General features: G+C 42.0%; 1 protein-coding gene across 2 annotated transcripts in view; it reads right to left on the bottom strand.

Annotated features, from left to right (window-relative positions):
• negr1 (neuronal growth regulator 1) overlaps positions 1 to 17,790 on the bottom strand; it is a 134,884-nt gene extending 117,094 nt beyond the window's left edge. For both annotated transcript variants that reach the window (XM_079267813.1, XM_079267814.1), the window contains exon 1: positions 17,463 to 17,790. In XM_079267813.1, the coding sequence (XP_079123939.1) occupies positions 17,463 to 17,632 (170 nt within the window). In that variant the 5' untranslated portion in view covers positions 17,633 to 17,790. The remainder of the gene's footprint in view (positions 1 to 17,462) is intronic.
• Between the last annotated feature and the right edge of the window lie 81 nt (positions 17,791 to 17,871).

The following is a 17,871-nucleotide window of genomic DNA, read 5'->3' as shown; positions in this document are numbered from 1 at the left end:
GGCAATCAATAACCACACATACACACGTACATAATAAACAATGAATGATGCTCCATGATCTGCCATATTTAATTCCTTTTCAATTAACTTTGGTCGTCAAATTATGGAGTTCGTATATATGCTACACGATTGATGGCAGCAACTTTGGGAGCAATTTGGTGATCCGTGTCTGGGTAAAGCACACTTGGACAGTGACAGCACTGTTGTTGGTGTTGCTATTTCCTGACATTAGTTGAGAGTAAGAAGAATACAGAACATCACATGACGTAGCTATAGGCTTCAATGCAGTCAGTTCCAATGCAGTCGGTTGTCATTCCTGGAATTGGCTGACCACTGTCATTCTCTCCTCTCCCTCCTTCTCCTTCTGCTAGACAGGGAAAAGGGCTGGAACGAGCCTGAACCCAGAGCGATGATTGATGAAGCGCCTCCTCTGGTGCACACTTCCCTGCCGACGCACCGCCACACTTTTCAGCACTAATTGGGCAACCCTACAGACTCCCCTCCCCGAGTATGTAGGGTCCGGTTCTAAGCAAACGCCCGCTCAGAGAAGTGTCTGATGAGCTACACTGTTCTGATAAAGCGCTGCCCGCGAGACCCCTAGCATGTCAGCAACCCACCACAATCCCGTTTACCGCAAACTGCACATTTGCCATACACTTAGGCAGGCACCATGAGGCATAAATATTGACAGAAGATAAGGACATACAAGTATCCTTTTGGAACAGTTGAACTGTTTATATCTGCCTCTACACCCCTACAGAATACATTATGATAGGGACTCCAAACAATGACGAGGCAATGCAATCCAGACAACAGCCACTTGATATTCCCCTGTACTGTGTTGTGGGCCAAGGTGTTATCTAGGGCTCACAGTGTTTGTTTCTCCTGACTTCATCGAGGGTGACTTACACAACCTATGATATGTGTGTAATGCGTTTATGAAGATGGATATTAACTGACACAACTTAGATTAAGTGCCTCGCTCAAGGACACATCAGCAGTATCCTCTGTGCCTGCGTTTAAACTGACATCAGGATCATTAATCCATTTAGAGCTCGGAGGGTTACAGCAGAGTAAACAGAAGGCCGGCGTCCTTTAGAAGTGTTTGCTAAACAGCACAGCGTGTTTAGATCATGAATTTACCCCAAAGATGTTCTGTAATGCAGGCCCGGGCAATTACTAAGCTCGCGAACCATATGGTTGGGAAGACATCTAATAACAGTCTGCTGCAGCTACATGCTTTTCAATGAAGGACAAAGGTTCAGCTTGTGGGTTGGGAAATTGTTGATGCGCACTGAGGCGTGACTGATCTGTGCAATTGGTGAGCACAAATGGGTATTATGTAAAAAAACAAAAACCTTCCTGAATACATGATGTGCCTCTAAATCTGATTATATTGTTGAAACAAGTCAAAATAACCATTCCTGTCATGTTGCTCTTTACAAACTCAATCTCTTGCTTCCTTTATCAGCAAAATGTTTTTTCGGTTTTTAATTTATTTCTTCTTCCTGTGTCATTTTCTCTCTTCCCCTTTTTTCCCACTTCTCATTATTCTCCTCCTTTTATCCCTATTCGTAATTGTTAATGTCTCCCGGCCCCCAGACTGTATAATGAGGAACCGTCACTTCCTCACTGGGAAGGCTTCACTGTCTCACGTCCTCTATCGGGGAGGAGGTGGGGGTGATATGGACAGAAGCCTTTGAATTTATTCTCCGACTGGCTCGCAGCTGGGCTTAAGCAGGCACTTCTGAGGACGAACTTGCAACTTAAGGTAGCCGCCTTGCCTTAGACAGGCTTGCTAGTTGATTAGCCGTTTCTAAATCCATTTATGTAAGCTCACAGCCAGAATTATTTTCATTCTGTTTTTAATCTCTACAAAGGAATGCCTGCATGAATTATTCATGCGGCTGTGTACAGTGCCCCCATAGTATTAACTGCGAGATGAAAAATATATCTGTGGAATAATTTCGTCGGCAAAGCAGCAGCTGAGTTGACACACAAGAAGTGCACATTCGGGCTGCTCGCATGAAATAGAAATCAATTTAGAGGAACTGGAAAGTGTCCATATGAAGTGTTCCGAATGTTCGCTCACAGTGAAGGTTTCCCTGCTGACACATGTAGAACAGTGCACCGTCTGCTTCAGCTGTGCCGGCAGCGTGTCACTACATGTATTGTGAAAAGTACAACAACTATACTGTAAAATAATACACACACAAGTAGAAAGTGGCCTACTGTGCAGTATGAGTAAGTCAGTATGTGTATTTATACACCCCGACAGGCGATATTTGTCGGTCACTCAATGCTGTGTCACACTGTTTCTCAATACTTTTGACATTTTTGTAAAAGCTTTCAATTTAATTGTTCATTGCCATGGCAGCTGAAAAACCCAATTATAAACAGCGTGTAATGAATAGCTTCTGCAACAAAAACAACACATCCTGTGAATCAGGGCTAACTTAACTGTATGGACTGTGAGAGACTTGTATCAGTGCTGCAGACCACTCACTACAGATTGCTATTAGCATGTAAAGAGTTTGAAATCCGGGCGTATCCACAAAACAAGGTTTTCTTTGATACATATTGCTTCGACAAAGTCAAACCAAATTCCCTGAGGAAGGGAAATAGCTTTCCCACTGACTGACTGTATTTTCTTTTGTTCATCTAACTCTCAGCTCATGGTCCCCTCTCATTTTAGACTACTAAACAATCAAATTCTTAGATATGTCCTACCTTAAGCATTGGTAAGACTTAGGGGTGTAACGGTTCACAAAATTCACGGTTGGGTTCGGTACGATACAGTGGAGCCACGGTTCGGTACGTTTCGGTACAGTAGAAAACTATAAATGCCAGAGAAATGTACTTTATTTTAAAATATATTTATTCATTACAACTAACATCATGAAGTTATTCTTTGACTTTGAACAATGATGGAACTATACCTGAGTGACCCATCTTCTGGGGTGTCTTCTTAGCAACACATAAGCATAAAAAAGAAAAACTGCTCCTTAATGTTATGTAGTATTGTTACTTACATCTTGCAAAAGAGATTTTTAATCTCAATGGGACTACCTGGTTAAATAAAGGTTTTTAAAAAAAGAAATATATATATATTCTTTTTTTTCAAACGTATTCGGTTCGTCATGCGTACCGAACCGTGAGCCTCGTACCGAACGGTTCAATACGAATACGCGTACCGTTACACCCCTAGTAAGACTACACAATTCCTGGACTGAAACAATGTGTAACTTGAATGCACATGTCAACACACAATTATTCCTTGTGGAAAGCTGCCTGGTTTTGAGTTGCGTGGACAGAATGTCAGTTCTGTTTTTCAAATCCTTCTGTTCCCCAATTTTATTACCACGCTTAAATGTATACTTCTCCTTAGAGACGTGGTGCACTGAGTTTCTGGATAATTCAATTGGAGTTTCTTCTAAAAGAATTACCTATTATGTAAAGACCGAATAAATAATTCAATTACTCAATGACTGGTTGTCAGGGTGGGGCAAAAAGACAACTGGGGATGGACCCAAATGCAGACAGACACGGGGAGCAGAAGGATGATACACGGTGATTGGAATAAACAAATGTCCAAAACAGTCCAAAGCTTACTAGCCAGGGGAGTACAAAAGTAGTAACTAAAAAACCAAGAGGCCAAACGACACCAAATAGGTAAATCGGACATGTGCACAAGGGACAATAACAGGAACATAGCGGACAAACCAACAACCAGCAGCCAAAAGACAGAACTATGATTGGTGGAAGAAACAGTAAGGCACATAATCTCTCATCATATCTGGGTGGGTTTCAGGAAACACTATGCTTTATGTCTTGTAGTACCTCCTTTCTCTTGCACAGTAATTAGGATTCCTGATACTTCTGCTAAGCTCCTATTCGGTCTGGTGCGAGCATCTCTCACACGTGCCAGGTATAGGGATGGGTATAGTTAGGCTTTTATGGATACTAGTGCTATTATCAATACTGCGTATCGGTTCGGTTCCTTATTGACACTCTTATCGGTTCCTTTTGATTATTTTTGTGAGAAAAAAAAGAAAATGAATTAAGAAAGAAATTGTCTTTCGTGAACGGCAACGGCAGACATTTTTTAATAACTCACTATTGTTGACTATACTATTTCAGCGACAACATCAAATGTAAATTTAAGAACATTCCTACAGGGAGGAGTATATTTTGAGTTGAGAGCCTTGGTCATCTCCCCACAGTAAAGAAACAATTATTGTTAAGGTGTGTTGGCTGGAGTGGTAGTGGGACTAGCAGCTGCAAAATAATTTAGAACACTAACTTATAACAACACAGCTGCTCCCCTTATTAAGAACTATGTATCAAACGATTCAATATACACTGACAGACTTATTAGTTGTTACCTAAATCACTTTTGAGTCCACTGTTGAGAAGGGGTGCAGGCCTTTAACAATAAACGGGATAACAGCCCGATGACACTCGTTCACCCTCTCCTGTATCATCGTCCCTGAAGCTGAGGATGGACGGCTGCTTGTCAAACAGTCGCAAACTCTGCATTTCTGCACATTCATGTTCTGCTTGTTGGCCAAATGTTTTGATAGATTGCTGGTGTTTCCTCCCATTCTTTTGAGGGTTTGATTGCATTTGATACGAGAGTTCTCAGCATCTACTCGAGTAAAATGTAGCCACACTTTCGATCTTTTCTTTCTCTCTGGCATGATGCGTGTCTCACGCTGTACTGAGTTGGTGTGTGTGTGTCAGAGTAAAGCATATCAATACCAATCGCAGAACCGCTAACCCCGGAGCTTATCGATACTCCGAGTATTTACGACTCAGTTATCGGCTCCCGTTATCAAGCGGCATCCCTAGCTAGGCATATATAGTACTATGGCGGTACTGCTTACTTATTTAACTACTACATGTTAGGATGCATTATTTTTCCAAACGTTTTGTTTGCAACTCTTGTACAGTGTCTCTGAAGGTTGTATTTTATCGTTGTCTACTTTACTTCCACCCTTGAATTTCATGTGCGCGTTACAGATTCAGTTTTCCTGATACATGTAATTTGTTATGTCCATGCAAAAAACTGGCTCACCTCTACTTGCTTACTCCACATTGTAATAAGGATGCATGCACTCTCACTCTTCGTGTGTCATGAGAATACCTCATAGCCTTGATATCACCATGTGTCATTTCTTGTCTTGCGAGGAAGCCTCCGTTTTGCTTTAACGTAAACACATCTGATTCTAAAGATTCGTTCTTACGATGATCTGTACTACACTACCTGGAAATATTTCCTCATTACATGCACAAGATGCTCTCCTACAACAATCAAATCCAACATTGCCGCTATACCTCAATGTGAATCATTTCGTTCCCAAGAAAGAAATAACCAGCCAATATTGTCGGGCGAAGATCAGAGCAAATCTGTGGCATCCACAGAGACCGTACATTGAATCATCTTTGAATGGCCACATTGGCCTGTCAGGGAGAATATAGCTGGTTATCAGGTTGTTGTTTCACATGTCAACACATCTGACCAAAAAACTGGAAAACAAGCATAAATTGATAGTGAAAGCTAGTTTCAAGGACCACGTCCCACCCCTGCACATTTGTGTTGTGGTACACTGGCATCAGCATTAACACAACAAAATAAAGCATCTGGCTCAGAGATTCCCTAAAGTGAGCGAGTGCATGCCACTAAAGTCATTCAGCACAACAGCTGTTTCCACATGCATTCCTGCCTATGATGGCAGATATGGAACATATATGGAACGAGCTCACAAACACTGCGCTGCAGATGTTTTCTTTTGGGCTTGTTGAATGGCCCCGAGGTGGCCACGAAAACAAAGATGACAGGATTATCCTTTAGGCTTTGAAAATGACTACCTATTAGCGACTGCAATGGCAGAAAAAACGAGGGTGAATTTTTCGAAATGAAAGTGACATTCACACAGTGCAGAGAGGAAGGCAGCAGGGGCATTGTGTTGGAATCAAAGATGGTGCCTGGATTGAGGTTTGCAGAAGAAAGACATGGCCCACACTAGGGCTGCAACTAACAATTATTTTAATAATCGATTAATCGGGTGATTATTTTTTCGATTAATCGGATACAATTTTTTTTTTAAAGCATTAATTTCCAACCCTTTATTCAAAAACACAACTGATCTTCAGAAAGTGCACAGGTTGCACAGGTTGCTACTTGAACATCCCTGAGCTGTTAAAGTAACAATTAAAAAACAAAAAAACAAATGGACTAACACAAAAAACATACACACGTGAACAAAAATATGTATATTTTTGTGTAAAGGGACCTGAGCTGTCAGAACAATAAATAATTTATAAAAAATAAAGAAAAATACAAATCAGAAAACTTAACAGGATTTGTTTGAACGTCAGAACTTGCTCTCCACACTACACTCACAAACTGAATCATCGCCGTGGTGCTCCTGTGCCATATTATGTCGCTTTTGCATATCTTGCAATGAACACACTTTTTCAATTTATTAAGTGTGAAATGCTCCCACACCTTGGACGACTTAGGTCGTACTGATTTCTCTGCCTCCGCCATGTTTCAGAACAACGTTACGGGTCCGATGCTCTTTCCTCTGTTGTAAATTGTTTGATCGCATGTTTACTTTTATTGTGAAGAGCATGACAACGGAAGTGATTTTACTGTGAAGAGACAGGAAGTAGCATGATGCATGCTACGTGCTATGATACGACAACAATGATAACGATAAGTGAAAACCTAACCTATATGTCGGGTGTTGCGGTCTGTTCACTGTAACAGTTGTTAAACTGCAGTTTTCAGGAAGTAAAGTGTTCCGTTCAAAACCAGACGTGTCTTGGTCGTCATTAGAAGCTCCACTTCACAACAACTGCTGTGCTCCGCTCTTGTTTTTCTCAAACATCTCCGCGACTTATTGAGTGGCGTAATAATCACGCGACACAACCAATCGATAATGAAATTTGATAATCGATAATGAAAACTATTTCAATAATCGATTATTATCGATTCGTTGTTGCAGCCCTAGCCCACAGACTTCCACGGAAGACAACTGTCTGTTTAAGAGATTGCAGAATGTGCTGTATAGGAGCTGGAAACTGATTGCTTGCCTGAGGGAAGTTCTATTGTGGTACAGGACTGTGTCTCTCAAGATACAGGAAGATGAAATGGCGTGTGTTAAATGCCACAATTTGTTTGCACATTTTAACATGACAGAGGTGTGGTAGCTACATACACTGTATTATCTATAAATACATTTAATTTGCCGCTCCTAGGGCTGGATGCTAATTAGCTCGGAGCTGTAATCCCCCTTTTTCATAATGCTAACTGGGTATAATAAGGAGGAGAAACAGAGCCTGACATCACTACAGAGAACCTAGCAGAGGTTAATTCCATGTTGTTCTGTAAAGCTTCCATGTAAGTTTGCTAGAGTTAAAGAGGAGAGTTAAAATATAGGAGAGAAATACAATCCTTTTTCGTGGTCCAAAAGCTTCTGAATTATCGGCATAGCTTTTACTGCTGCCAAGCTCATACTCTGTGGGGTTTGAGACACCGTTAGAAGAGCGATGTAGTTTAATCGGCTGCTAAGGAACTGGGCTACAGTCTTCGATTGCTGGTTGCGTGTCCATGCACATTGAGTTAAGCTCTAGGGCTGCAAGTAACAATCCTTTTCATTATGGATTGATCTGAAGATTCTGTTTTTGAGTAATCGTTAAATGTACAAAATGTCAAAACATATGTGAAAAATGCACAATCATTTCTTTCCAGTTTTTCTGACAAAGATGATAGATATGTTTACAATGATATAACTGAGAAAAGCAGCGATCATCACCATACAAGCATGCAAGTGAATGTTTCATTGACGGGATTAATCGCTCATAAAATAATTGGAGATTAATTAATCTAGTAAATTCATTACATTTCTGTTGATCCACTCATGTATTCATTGACAAATTGTTTCAGCTCTAGACAGTTTAGCTAACAAAACAATGTGTCTTACATAATGTTAATCAAACAAATAATCAGACGATAAATGATGATGTAGGAAAATACTTGTATTGGATTAAATAAACACTGTATTACCACCAGCTTCAGCTGAAACACACAAATTTAAGGTGATAGCTAAATATATTGTTCAGGAAAAACCCGTTCATTGTACAGAATGCAGTATATCTTAGTTGTATTATTTTTTTGACCATTGTTTATTTCTTTTGACTAAGCACCCACTACTCAATCATCAATCGGGCAACTAGTAGTAAAAATACCTTTTACCGTGCATTTCACGCCACGCCCACATCACGGACTCTGAGCATAGATCGAGTTTTGCAGTCAATACTACATACTAATACTAAAATATACCGGAGTAACCAGAGTAAAAGGATATACTTCATGAAGAGGCTGTGGACTGTAAGAGATAAAGACCTACAGCACCACTGGTCAACGTTGCTGCTGTACCTAGTTGACTAATGGTTCAGTGAAGAGGTTTAGAGGAAAGGTTTTTGACAGTTCTACATTAAACAAATGATTCATAAATGGGTTGTGGCAAGTAGCAAATATGGTGGTTGTATCTGTGCATCTCTATTATGATGGTGATTTGGGAATAGGGTTTCTAAAAGCCTCCAGCCTCTGTCTCAAATGGGATAGTTGATCATTATTGACTGATACGGGCCAAGGCTGCAGTGTATGCTTCTTATTTTCCAATCCCTGATCAACTGGGATCCCTTAAGCACAATGAGTTGACTATCGCACAGAAAGGAACACGGCTAAGCTAATATGCTGAATGGGAACAGACCAAATACATTCGATAGAACGAAACCTGGAGTGTTTACAGAGAACACCAGACAGCTCATCCAATACCGGGTAGTAACTGATCACGACTTACCCTTATATGCAATTAATGATCAGAGAGAAAGAGAGAGGTGGGCAAAGATAAGGTGACAGTGAGAGAGAGTCAGAGACAGTGAAGTGTGGAGGAATCAGAAAATGTCCTATTATGAAGAGCAAAAAGCCTGCCCGAGTCTTAAATTAGAACCCTAATGAGTGGCAGTCTCACAGATCAGTTGATGAATTCAACATTAGCCCAGATTGAGTCAATCTCCCAGCCATGGTGTGGTTGGGACAAAGCCAGACACCCTCTATTCATGTCAAAATGTTTCCTCTCTGTTTGGATTAAATCCTCTATCTTTTTTTACCAGGAGCTTCAGTCAGTTGTGTTTCCCTCGTAAAAGAACTGAACACTGTCGGACGACTTTGTTGAACCAGAATATGAGAACACATTGGTAAACACGCGATAAAACAATGGGGGGGGGGGGGGGGGGGGGTCGAGTTCTATTCAATAACACGGCGCTAACCTGTGTGGCCGATGATTGTGTTCTGTGTTCCCATAAGTTACGTACTGAGGGGACTGTGTGAAGTACATTTGAGCAACACCATATTTCTGTTCTGTTTAACTGGTTTACTCTACAGTAACACACCATTGTGCCATCTGTGCAAAGAGTTAATACACTGGTGTGACTCTACAATTAAGCAGTAAGTATCCAAGAGGGGCATTTGTCATTGCTGGCTTTAATCTACCACCAAATTAAACTAGAGAGCATCATCATCATCAAACCAGACAGACAAAACTGCCACACACACACACACACACACACACAGACTCACCAGGTGAAAACAATATCAGCATCGCTGTCTCAGCTGGTAAAGAAAAGCTTGTCAGTAAAATGTGCTTCATTATTTCAACAGTACTGCAACACTATACAGAATAATAGACTTGCTGTTCATAATGTCTGCACAATATGAATGCAATATTCTCACAAATGAGGCTTGTATTCATCTCTGTGCGGCATGACACTTCTGCTACCTTAACTCCTGACCCCACTGGAAACAATAGGTACTTCTCAGCGATATTGATTTGCTCCACTACTTCTTTCTCCATTTACTAATAATTACCAATGCAGACTCTCCAATTACTCGGCTCCAACAAACATTTACAGCAGTTGGAAATCCACACACTAATTATGCAGATGACAGAGAGAGAGAGAGAGAGAGAGAGAGAGAGAGAGAGAAATAAAACAAAACTCAAAAACCTGCTCAGAGCGACTCCAATTAAAATTCTTTAGCCATGCCAACATAGAGCCAAATGAATTATGACAATACCTATCTCCTTTAGCGGCTGCAGTGTGAGGGACAGCCATGAACATATGAGTGAGCTTACCGAAGGGCTTAAAAAGGAGATTACAGTCAATACTTCTTTCTTAATGTGGAGAATTTTCTTGATTGACTGTGAAAACACTGACAACGTAATTACATAGAATTCTTGGCCGTGAAATATGTGTGACTCATAAGAGAGTGATATTTTCACATCACTCAGTGTATCTGCTCTTAACCGTCTGCAGGTCATCCAAAATGCTGCCGCCAGATTACTCACCAGGACAAATCGACGGTCTCACATCACCCCCGTACTCCGATCTCTCCACTGGCTTCCTGTAGCATCTCGGATACACTTCAAAATTCTCACCATCACTTACAGAGCACTTCACGGTCAGGCTCCGGCTTATGTAGCTGATCTACTTCGCCCCTATTCACCCGCCCGCACTCTCAGGTCAAACGCTCTAGGTCTTCTGTCAGTCCCACGCACACGATTTAAGACCCGTGGTGACCGAGCCTTTGAGGCAGTGGCCCCGAGGCTCTGGAATGCTCTGCCTGCAACGCTGCGCCTCGCAGATACTGTGGATACTTTTAAAAGCCAGCTAAAAACCCACCTGTTTAGGCTGGCGTTTGTGTAAAAGTAAACCCATGTCCTAGACCTGCTCTTAAAATATGTTTTACATTTTTATTTTATTTTTATTTTATTTTTATTTCATTCTTTAACATCTTTTATTCACTCTGTGTAGATAATTTATTGACCCTAGGGTCACATTGTGTTTTTTATGCTTTTAAATGTCTGCTCTGTTAAGCACTTTGTGATAGTACTGTCTGTGAAAAGCGCTATATAAATAAAATTAATTTATTCATTCATTCATTCATTCATTCATTCATTCATATTTTTTGAGTTGAAGGAACCCTGGCAACCAGGAAAATAATAGAAATGAAGCTAGTCTTTATTATAATTCAACGTATTACATCCTGTCATTAGTTTGCTTCTAAAAGCACTAATATATAATTATGATACCTTTATTTATATACCTTTTAACCATTACTTTGAAAGTGATGTGAGGTCGCACGACAGCATGCGAGAGCCAGCTTTACTGTTCCTTACTGTGAGGTCGTGGTTCTCGTCTCAGAGAGAAATGTTTCCAGTGTAAACCCAAGATGCAAGGCTAATGTTGAATTTCATTAAAGGACAAGAAAATAGCCTCCACCAGAGCTGGAATCCCTCTGATTGTTCTAACTCACTGAAGGGCATCGCTACAACAACCAAGTGTCAACACTTGTGATTTATTATACCTCTGGGATCACACTGATGTTTACCTGAAGTCCCTCCAGCCTCCAAACATGCTCACACATAAAGATCTTACATTAAAGATAATGACATCAACCACTCGATCCTTCGGGAATATCTCCCACAACGATGATTCAGTCCCTCTTCTTCCGCAACTAACGCTGGCTAGAAATCGACTTCAAACTTTCAGAAACGCGTCTCGGTCAAATATAGATGTGGGTCAATCCAAATTGCATGAAAGGTTCGCTTTATGACTTTGCGCTAAACAGAGCTAAATATAAGGATATATACGAGTACGCCTCCTGCAGAGGCTCACTAAAGGTGGAGGTGTTTCTCACGCTCAGCATACCAAGTAAAGTGTACGAGCCATGCGCCCCGCACTCTTTGTTTCAAAGCTTCGCCGTCACACAGGCTTCAAACTGTGATGTCAGCGAGTTTTGTTTATAACCCGCTGACACGAGCGGCATACCGCGACTCACTGGTATATAACTACGCTCAACTGAGGAGGCTCCGGATGAGATTATGCAATGTTGTCAGAGTAGCACAACTAATTATCACGAAACACAAGGCGATGCTAACTGATTGATTAAGGATTTTAATTGAAGGGGCTCTGAGGAACGGTTTCAGCTCTCCGTGAAAAAGACTAGAAGTGTTGGCATACCGTATGATTTGGAGCAGAAAAGGCTGTACACACGCTCCAACAAAAGGGCTGGTAAAAAATGAATGCTACTCTGGAATAGCTGTCAGAGAGAGAAGCTTAATCTTCTGAACGTAAAGACAATATACGTCCCTCAAGAATGTGCAGAGAAACAAACTCACTACACATGACTGAAAGTATCCACACTCATGTAATGACCATGGTCATTACATGAGTGTGGATACTCATAATAAGCGGGCACTCATAATAAGCGGGCAAATCACAGCCCAGTGCTCGATTTAAATCCTAAACTGTTTCCACTCTTTCATTGATGTTATGTGTCTCCTAATACAGGCATGTTCCTTTCCAAGAATCCAGTTTCAAGTAACTAAACTGTTAAATTGCCCAAGAGACAACCTGTTATTGCCCATCCAGTCACTCTCTGTCAAGTCCAATGTTGAGGCTTATAGCTTTCTCACAACACAAAAAGATTCCCCGAGATTTTTCTGTAGAATTATTGCAATTACGTGGCTGCTCGCAGCTGGGTACGGGCGAAAGCTCCATTTTCCACCCCAAATAATTTCCCCTATCCCCCTATAAGTGTAGTGATTACAAGAATATTAGAAAGATGCTTCAAAACCCAGCATAGCATCCATTTCCCTCGAAAGGGTTTACCTTGGGAAAGCATTTCCATTTAGGCGTTAATTCACCGGGGCACTCAATCACTTTAGTGCTAATTGAAATGTATTAGAAATAGAAATACTTCATTTTAAAAAGTACAATGGATTGACTTGCCTAACAAATGATGACTGGCATCCATTTGGAAATGCTTTATAATTTGCTTTCAATGTGTGTGTGTGTGTGTGTGTGTGTGTGTGTGTGTGTATGTATGTATGTATGTATGCCAAACTAGATACCGTAGTTAATCCTGCCATGTAACCGAAAAACATCCGAGAATGTTTGATTTGGGTTTGATCTTCCCACATTGGATTGTCTGTATATCTTTTTATTTTAAAGGGATGAATGCAGCGCACCTTAATGTATGCATATGAATGCAAGACAAATTTCCCCTTGGGGATGAATAAAGTACATTTCTATTCTATTCTATTCAAGCTGAATGAGACAGTTTAAAAGAAGCCATGACAGACTCTGAGTTTCAAGAGGATGCTGTGGAAGAGGCTAACTGGAGGTTTCAAAGGAGGCAGCTGCTATATGAACATTTCCTCAGCCACTGCTCTAGCATGTCACCTTATTAGCTGATTTCCATCTGTACTAAAACGCATCTATGGCGGACGGATGCCTTCCCTTGGGCAACAGGATTTAGACTCTACTGTTTAAAAGGAAAGGTCAGATGTTTTTTCACGTAAGACATTATGAGTTTCCCGCCATTAGCTGTATCTGTGCCAGGGGGGCTCCGTCTGCGACTCCCTCCACAACAACAGCCCCCCCCCCCCCCTGCCCATTGTTTTTGCATCAATATGAAAGTGTTCGCTTGACAGAAAAGAGGTCAGATTACTTGCCAAACACTTGATCCTCGAGATGCGGGCACCGCGATGAGTACGAGGACTGTGAAAGACGGCAACACTGTGCTGACAGCACAACACTGATCGCGTTAAACAAGCAAGCGGGCGAGGGGGATCTTTGGGGCATAATTAACAGTGACAGACTCAGGTGTGCCCACAGATGTGTCAGAAGAGGTAAACCAGGTTTTCCCCCAAATGACTGCATGAAACTGCAGATATTTGACAGCTAACGGATGTGCACACCATATCTGCTGTATCTCCAACCAAGCTGTTGGAGAGGAAGAAGCCTTGTACTTTTTAATAGAACTGGCTAATGGCTAATGATGAAATGCAGAAAGTGGAGCGGGTGCTTCTCAGCCATGGTTATGGTCTGTGTTTAGGAGATAGTCAACCATTCCTTCTTTAAAGGATGTGCTGTGGAGTTTGAACTGTCACTTAATATTCCCTTCTTCCGTCTTACCAGCATCTGCATTGGGATGAGGGCACCAAGCCATTTTAAACTAGATGTTGTCTCTGGCACAAGTGCTTGTAGTAAATGTCAAGACCTTTCAGAGCCATAATAATGACACAGTTGAGGAAAATGATATGGCACCGTTTGTTTTTTGTTTTGTCCTGGATAAGGTTAGAAAAAGCTGCAGTACAATCATGTACAGCCACAACAGATTCTCATCAACTGGTCTGTTGACATGAGGCGATGGTTTTAGATTTACACGAATGCCAGACTTTCAAACCAGTGACAGGTCAGTTTTTTTTGCACCATTACAGAGACAATGGCTCTTGGTGCAGGCCTTTCTTTGTGGCTGGGGGCAAACTGTCAAAATAAATGACAAAAAATAATAAACTGGGATGTTTGTCTTGTTCTTGATGTGTACAGCCTCACTCACAATTTATTTCCCTGGTTTCTATTTTGATGTAAAAATGTAGCGTTTAAAGTGTGATCAGTGTACCTTTTGTCTAGCTCTCATCCTCTCACACGTATTTAATTGGGAAGATAGAAAGCACCACGATAAAATGACGGACATACTTTCAAAATCATACTGCAAATCGCAATATTGTAGCAGCCTATGCTTAATACTGTCTGCCTGGACTACATGTACAGACACTCACTCTTTGATGTTGATTACAGCTGCGTATCCACGTGGAAGAGGCGGCCACTGATACAGTGTGTTTCCTCACAGCATGGGGAACTGTCTTTCCATCTGACTGGCCTCCTCAAATGCATAGCATTCATTTACCGGGACGAGTCAAGGTTTTATTCAACGAAATCCAAATGACATGAAAGCTGCCGTATGGTGTGGTAGAACGGGATGAGTAGCTCCTCCAAAAACAATGCTCTCCCCTGTGGAAGCGCATAGATTTCCAGTATGTAAGAAATGCAGCATGCATGCATGACTTGAACGCACTTGTGTGAGACACTGTGGAAGCTGCAGGACCACTCCTTTCGGCATACAAGGGCCTTTGTTAGAGGCTGAAAACGGCTGAGCTTTTAAGTAATCAAAAAAAGATTAAAAGGGTGTTGATACACATGCGGACCATTCTTCATCCTCAAGAAGCTCGAATCATTTAATTGATGTGGACCCACTGTCCAACATGAGTCAGGGGCAGCAGTAATGCAGTGCTCAGAATTAAAGAGGTGCGGGAAATGAACACACGACAGCGGACACACCTCTCGGGAGCTACTCCATAATCCAGAGGCAGTGACTAATTGCGTGCTTCTGGGTTTTGTCGGTATTTGAGAATGGTCACATTTTTTAGCCAGCAATCATCTTAGGGGCACAGCAGAAATTGCCCTCTAATAGTCCGGGGTCTTGACAATGAAGGAAGTCAACAAACGGGCACTGTTTTCTGTGCTGGGTTCCTAAAAGAAATGGTTCATGTGGTGATGCCTGACTCTTAGGACCAGTCGGAAAAAAGAAAGAAAGAAAGACAAAAGATGGAGACATGATTCGTTGTGGTTTGAGGAAATGACTAAACCAAGACAGAGCTGGCCTTCATCATCACTCTGGTGTGTTTTGCAACTAGATGCGATCCACAGAGGCGAGCAGCACTGTTTAAGAGGTTGACAATCTCTCTTAGGTCAACAGGTGCAGAGCACAGCAAAGTGATAACTTCACGTGAAGTGAAAAAAAAGCCGATGGATACAGTGAGTGCCGATTAACCCATTCATTAACTGTCAGAATGTGGCAATGACAGCATCTTGAAAATGTTTCCCCCGATCCATTTCCTGGATGGCATTCACTGAGACGATGACCCACTTATGGAGAGTGTTGCCTTATTCAGGGGTGGGAGGAAACTTGTTTATCGAGCTGAGCCATAGCACAGGGATAATCTCTGGTCCAATAAACCATCAGGATTCAGGCAAAGCTTCAGCCACTGATCACAGCCAAACCCAGATTGGCACAAGGGAATTTAAATTAGACGCCCTCTCCAAAGAGACACTCAGAGGTGTAAGTCTCTTCTCCATGTCCCTTTAGGACATGGAGGGAACGGGGGGGGGGCGAAATGAATGAGTACCCCTTTAGCTGCTGCCAAGGGATTTCTGTGAACACCTACACATTTAAACCACACTCATTGTGAGGCACTCATCTCGATACAGCCACTTATGATGACCTTATGCTACAGAAACAATCCAGCTCTTCAGCAATCAAGTGTGGGACAACAATGACTAAAAGCCAGGCTGAGTGGAACTTTAGACGGTTTAGCTGCTCTGTATTCAGGTCCACGCCGAACACCTCTCACAGTCAACACCACAGAATTCATATTGAAATGGGTCAGGCCTCAGAGCCATCGCAACGGATATTTGATATTGGTAGAACACGATTATTATCACAGCCCTCCAAAGATTTGAATCATTTCTGTGTGTTTTGCCGGAGAGTTTTTGAATTTTCTGAAGAAATGAAATAGACGACAAAGACGAGATTTTTGCATTTCATAGCCCGGAAAAGAAAACTGCAAGAGTGGTGCATTGGAAGTTATGCATAAAAACTACTATTAGTATTCAAACTGCACACATTTTTGAAAGACAATGTTTTTGATGGTATGCCTGTGTATATATATATATATATATATATATATATATATTAAATAGAATGTTACAAAAACAAACTCCTCAGTGCACTGGTCCAAACCACGCCCATGCCCAGTTGATTTAGTCCTTAATGAGCAGCCACCTTTGCAGCTGGCATCGTAGTGTACGTGATGGAGGGAGGATGGGGGAGGATGGAGGGAGATAGATCGCGTCACAGCCATAACTCGATTGTGATAAACAGCGGGCGACCACAAATGCACTCGTTTTTTGAAACTGCGACATCACATAATACATTCAGCCAAAGTGACAGGACAGCACTGTAAAAACAGGCATTTTTCACGCTCTGTCTTGTATCTTCGAGCTCCTCTTTCATCACTCGTGTAGCATTTGAAACTGTGGGACACAAGAGGGAAACCTAAAACATACATAATGTCGTCCCACCTATAAAATGAAGACGCAGCACATATTAAAGCACATTATCTCAGTTAAACGTGTGCACGCGAAGGGGAGAGTGTGTATGAAAACTTTGCAGTAACCATTCATTACACGTGTCGCAACAGCGGCGCCCTGCATAGCTCTACCCCCCCCCCCCCCCCCTGTCAGGCGAAAAACAGGGACGGGATGGAGGGAAAATGGCCTATTGTGTGTGTTAATAGCTATTGTGTGTGTTTATAACACGCGTTGTGCGATAGCCCAGTTTAAAAGTACTTAACAGACCTTGTAAAACGATGAACTGGTGATGAGTGTGTGAGGTCGGGAGCTTCTTTTTTTTTTGCAGAACTCCCGACAGAGAGTGAGTGTTCGCGGGAGAAAGTGGAAGTTGTGTTCGCGTATTTTGTTACCTCAGTAGCGCCGTGTCGCCCTGTCTGCTGACCACGCTTTCAACCGAGGAATAGTCCACAGTTTGTCCGGCGGGCAAACATGACGGCAGCACGCAGCACAGGCTGAGAATGATCGCAGTAAGCCACTGACCAGACACACAAGCATCCTGCACCGAAATCATTATGTCCATCGCAGAGCTGTGATATTTGGTGCCGCTTTTTCCCCCAAATCTGCGTGTTGCAACAAAAAAAAAAGGCGAAGAGTTCGAAAACCTTGACGCGAACGACGCTTTTATATTATTTCCACACTTTATTTCCTCCTCGGAGCCCCGTGAAGAAACGGTCCGCCTGTATAGTTTCCCCGGTTTGTTTTTGCTGGATGCAGAGCCCACTGTGCAGGGGGAAGTGTACTCTCCAGTGGCTCGCACAC

The sequence above is a fragment of the Melanostigma gelatinosum genome (assembly GCF_949748355.1).
Source record: "Melanostigma gelatinosum genome assembly, chromosome: 4".
NCBI lineage: Eukaryota > Metazoa > Chordata > Actinopteri > Perciformes > Zoarcidae > Melanostigma > Melanostigma gelatinosum.
This window is presented reverse-complemented; position numbering and strand designations above follow the sequence as displayed.